The sequence below is a fragment of the Primulina huaijiensis genome, chromosome 16, assembly GCF_012295235.1.
Source record: "Primulina huaijiensis isolate GDHJ02 chromosome 16, ASM1229523v2, whole genome shotgun sequence".
In the NCBI taxonomy this organism is placed as follows: Eukaryota; Viridiplantae; Streptophyta; class Magnoliopsida; order Lamiales; family Gesneriaceae; genus Primulina; species Primulina huaijiensis.
Window position 1 is genome coordinate 5,689,144 of NC_133321.1, and position 4,109 is coordinate 5,693,252.

General features: G+C 38.2%; 1 protein-coding gene across 1 annotated transcript; it reads left to right on the forward strand.

Annotated features, from left to right (window-relative positions):
• The first annotated feature begins 239 nt into the window (after positions 1 to 239).
• Positions 240 to 764, forward strand: LOC140960975 (uncharacterized). Its single transcript, XM_073419302.1, has one exon. It carries the CDS (start codon positions 240 to 242, stop codon positions 762 to 764), a length of 525 nt encoding a protein of 174 aa, XP_073275403.1.
• The last annotated feature ends 3,345 nt before the right edge of the window (positions 765 to 4,109 follow it).

Sequence of the window (4,109 nt, forward strand, 5' to 3'; positions counted from 1 at the left end):
CGTTTCGAGCTTTTGGAAGAGCTTTCAAGAGGCCATGGGAACGAAAGTAACCCTAAGTATAGCTTATCATCCTCAAATCGATGGGCAAACTAAGAGAACCATACAAACCTTAGAAGATATGCTGCGAGCATACGCCCTTGAATTCAGTAGCACATGGAGCACTCATTTGCCCTTAATTGAGTTTGCATACAACAACAGCTATCACAGCAGCATTGGAATGGCTCCATACGAAGCCCTTTATGGAAGGAAATGTCGATCACAACATTATTGGGATGAAGTGGGAGAGAAAGCCGTGGTGGGACCCGATCTTGTACAGATGTAAAGTTAAAATTGTCCGAGAAAAGCTTAAAGCAGCTCAAGACCGACAGATGAGCTGGGCAGATCTTAAAAGAAGGCCGGTAGAGTTCAACGTGGGCGAGAAGGCTTATGTGAAAGTCTCGCCTATGAGAGGAGTTGTCCGATTCAGTAAAGCTATGAAGCTGAACCCCCGTTATGTGGAACCCTTTGAAATTTTGGAAAAAGTGGGCACACTGGCATACAGATTGGCACTGCCACCAAACATGTCTAGAATTCACAATGTTTTCCACGTGTCCCAATTACGGAAATACATCTCGGATCCAAGCCACGTGTTGGAAGTAGAACCGCTCATAATCGAAAGTAACTTGGGAGAAGAGCTGAAGTACGAGGAAGTTCCCATCAGAATCGTGGACACCAAAAACCAAGTACTAAGACAACGAATCATTCCCTACGTCAATGTGCAATGATCTAACCACACTGAAAGTGAAGCCACGTGGGAGCTAGAGGAAAGAATGAGANTTTAAGGGTGCTAGGATTTTTCGCAATCGTCAGATATCTATCTCATTATAAGATATAAGATTTGCAAAATTTTCTAAAGGTTGAATGGATAGTTTTATTGGGTGCAATATTTTTGTTTGAACTCAAGATTTAAGATAGTATCGTGTACATATTTTAGAACTTGTGAGTGGATAAAGATCTAAGATTTGAGATAATATTGAGATACCGGGATAAAATCAAGCAAAAAATAATGTGATCCCCTAAATTTCGAATTTTTTGATATTTTAGTGTATAATTTAAGAAATATTCTTTAGATTAAGATGTAGATTTCGGATATCACCCAAGATCACGGATAGATCACGATTCTAGATGAAGATTTGATTCAAGTTCAAACGCACGGATAATACACGATCAAGATAGCAGCCAACCCCTATAAATAGGAGGGCCTTGGAACTCGAAAATCATACCTCAAAACTCAGCATATTTTCGAGTTTCTTTCTCCCTAGTCTCCCTAGGATTTTCGTGAGCTTGCTCTCTTAGTGTGCCGAGTAGCGAAACGCTGTTGCAGTCCAGCCGCCGAAGTAGGAATTTTGAAAATTCTAGTGCAAGAAACCCCCTTTATTTCACTTTTTTTTCAGCAAGATCTAAGGTAAGTACGCTGTTTTAAGTGGTTAAATTTTCGGTTTATTCGGTTTTTTGAAATTCGGTCGAGAACCGTCGTTTTGTCTCTACATTTTTAAATTTTGGTACGTTTACGTGTTGGCACTGTGATGATTTCCTGAAAATGGGTGGAATTCCAACATATGGCCCTTCACGGTGGGATAGAACAGTTTTACGGCCTCGATCCATTAGCGGATTAAAACTTAGGGATTGATATCAGTAAACCATAGAAGGTGGAAAAAAATTACAGTGCTGTTATGATATGAATATGATGTTATGTTACGAAAAGCATGATGTATTTATGTGTTGTTTTCGAAAATGGAGTAAATATTTTTATGTGTGCTCGATACGCCCCCACTTGCTGAGTATTTCTGAAAATACTCGCTCCCTTACAACCTTTCCCATATAAGCCTGAAAAAGAACTCGATGAGGAAGAGTCTGAACAATTCTTGGGATGGTGAATGTTCAAGAATTTAGAATAAGTTTAAAGTTTATTATGATTATTCAGTTTTACGTTTCTGCATTAGACTATGTCGTTTTTTTTTGGGTTTTTTGAGAGTTGTAAAAACAATTTTTATTTCATTGAATTATAATATATAAACTGGTTTCGGTTTATACTGTGCTACGAGGCTGGTTGTTTTCGATTGTGTGATTGTTAAACAACGTCGGTGTCAACCCTGAGTTTCGAGGCGTGACAGAGGTTGTTCGAGACATGCTTGAAGGGTGGCTCGAAAATATGAGAGAATTTTGTAGATATATGTGTGTCATTATTATGAAATGAAAGTCATGTATATATAAGTGGAAGGGGGACTTAAAAACGACAGGTTCATCATCAAGCTAGCATTGAGGCTAGGATCAAGGACTCAAATCAAGGCTTCAATTACATATGTTGATTTTAGGGAAGTTAAAGGCTTGATTGGGATCATGCAGGTTTTTTGAATGTATGTACCTAACATGATTGCCCTATTTCGAAAAAATGGGGATTAGTTTTAACGAACTCGAAACGATGGTGTTTAAATTATATGGTCTTCAAGAGATTGTTCAGTATGCAAAGAAATTGCATTAGAAATATGAAAAAGCGTTAATCGGGTAATTTAAATTATATGGGTTGTTTATAAATCCTAGATCGAGCTTATAAAAGACTGTAGTTACTTTGAGTTGATAAAAAATGTCATCTATCCTTGGAAGATGATAACTGTACTTCATTGTGATCATGTTCAGTTCATTATAATCGATATATAATCTCATGCTTCCATCATTCTTGTATACAAATAGGACTAAAGCTCCCCAAGGAGGTGCACTTGGTATGATTTTCCTCTTATCAAATAGTTATTGAAGTTGTTTCTTCAGTTCTTTGAGTTCTGCGGTAGCCATTAGGTAAAGCACCTTCAAAATTTTACGGCACCAGATACCAAATTAATCTCGAATTCTATTTCACGTTCTTGTATTGTTCTTGTCTTTTTCTTCAAGAAAGACATCCGAAAATTATTGCGGTATAGGAATATCTTACAGTTTGAGCTTGACTCCTTCTTTTACTTCATTTACCATTGGTAGGTAGACTTCTTCGCCAGAGTTCATGGCTTTCTAGGTTTAGGATGCAGAAAGGAGGGATTTATGTTCCTTAACATGGTAGAGTACTTGTTTTTCTTGGTTCGGGGCCCGAGGTTTGACATTCTTTATCTGACAACCCACTAATGCATGGTTCTTGACTAACGAATCCATTCCCAAAAATAGCATCAAATTCTATAATATTGAGTTGGAATGATAAAACACATAAGATGGCAATTTGTTGATTAGAATGGTACCTACGACAACATTTTTTTAGTCTTCTTCCTCTTTTTGTGTAATGATAAAACACGGGCGTTAGGTTTATTATCCTTCAGTTTGTTTTGGCTGGCACCATTGTTTGATTTGGTTATCGTATTCTTGGATTTTGGACAATCAACAATACGTTGTCCCAACTTCACACAGTTAAAGAATGCTCCAGAATTCCTATGACATTCTCCAGTGTGTCATCGGTGGCAAGTAGGGCATGGTTTCCTTTCCGAGTAGGTTGAGGTAGGTTCCTTGGATGGCCCACTTGACTGATTTTCTTGAACTATTATTTACCTTAGGAAGACTAACCCGTGAAGGGCTGCTTATTCTTGTTCTCATCCTCTCACCGTTTGATATCAATTTTAGCTCAAGTGGATGCTCCGATCAAGTTTGCTAAACTCGTAGGTTGGTAGGCTCCCAAGGCCGACTGGATTCAACTGCTCAAACCTTTCTTGAAGCAATGGATCTTCATGGGGTCATCCTCCATGATGGTCTGGACACTGGTCTCAAGGGATTTGAACTTCAAAGTGTACCCCTCTGCTGACGTATCCGGAGTCTGAGTAAAATTTTCAAACTCACTCAACTTATGTAATTGAATTTCAGCTGGATAATATTGTTTCAAGAATTTTCCTTTAAATTGTACGAGATTGGAAGAACTTCTGACATGGATGGTGAAACTTTTTTCAAGTCATTTTCTTTCTTTTTACTCCAAGAATGTTGTCACCATATCTACCTTAAGTCATCCAGAACTTCGAGTACTCGGAGCTGGGTCTCAATATTCTTGAGTCATTTTGGTCAATTTATAGATCACCATTGCCATCAAAAGTTGGGACTCGGTT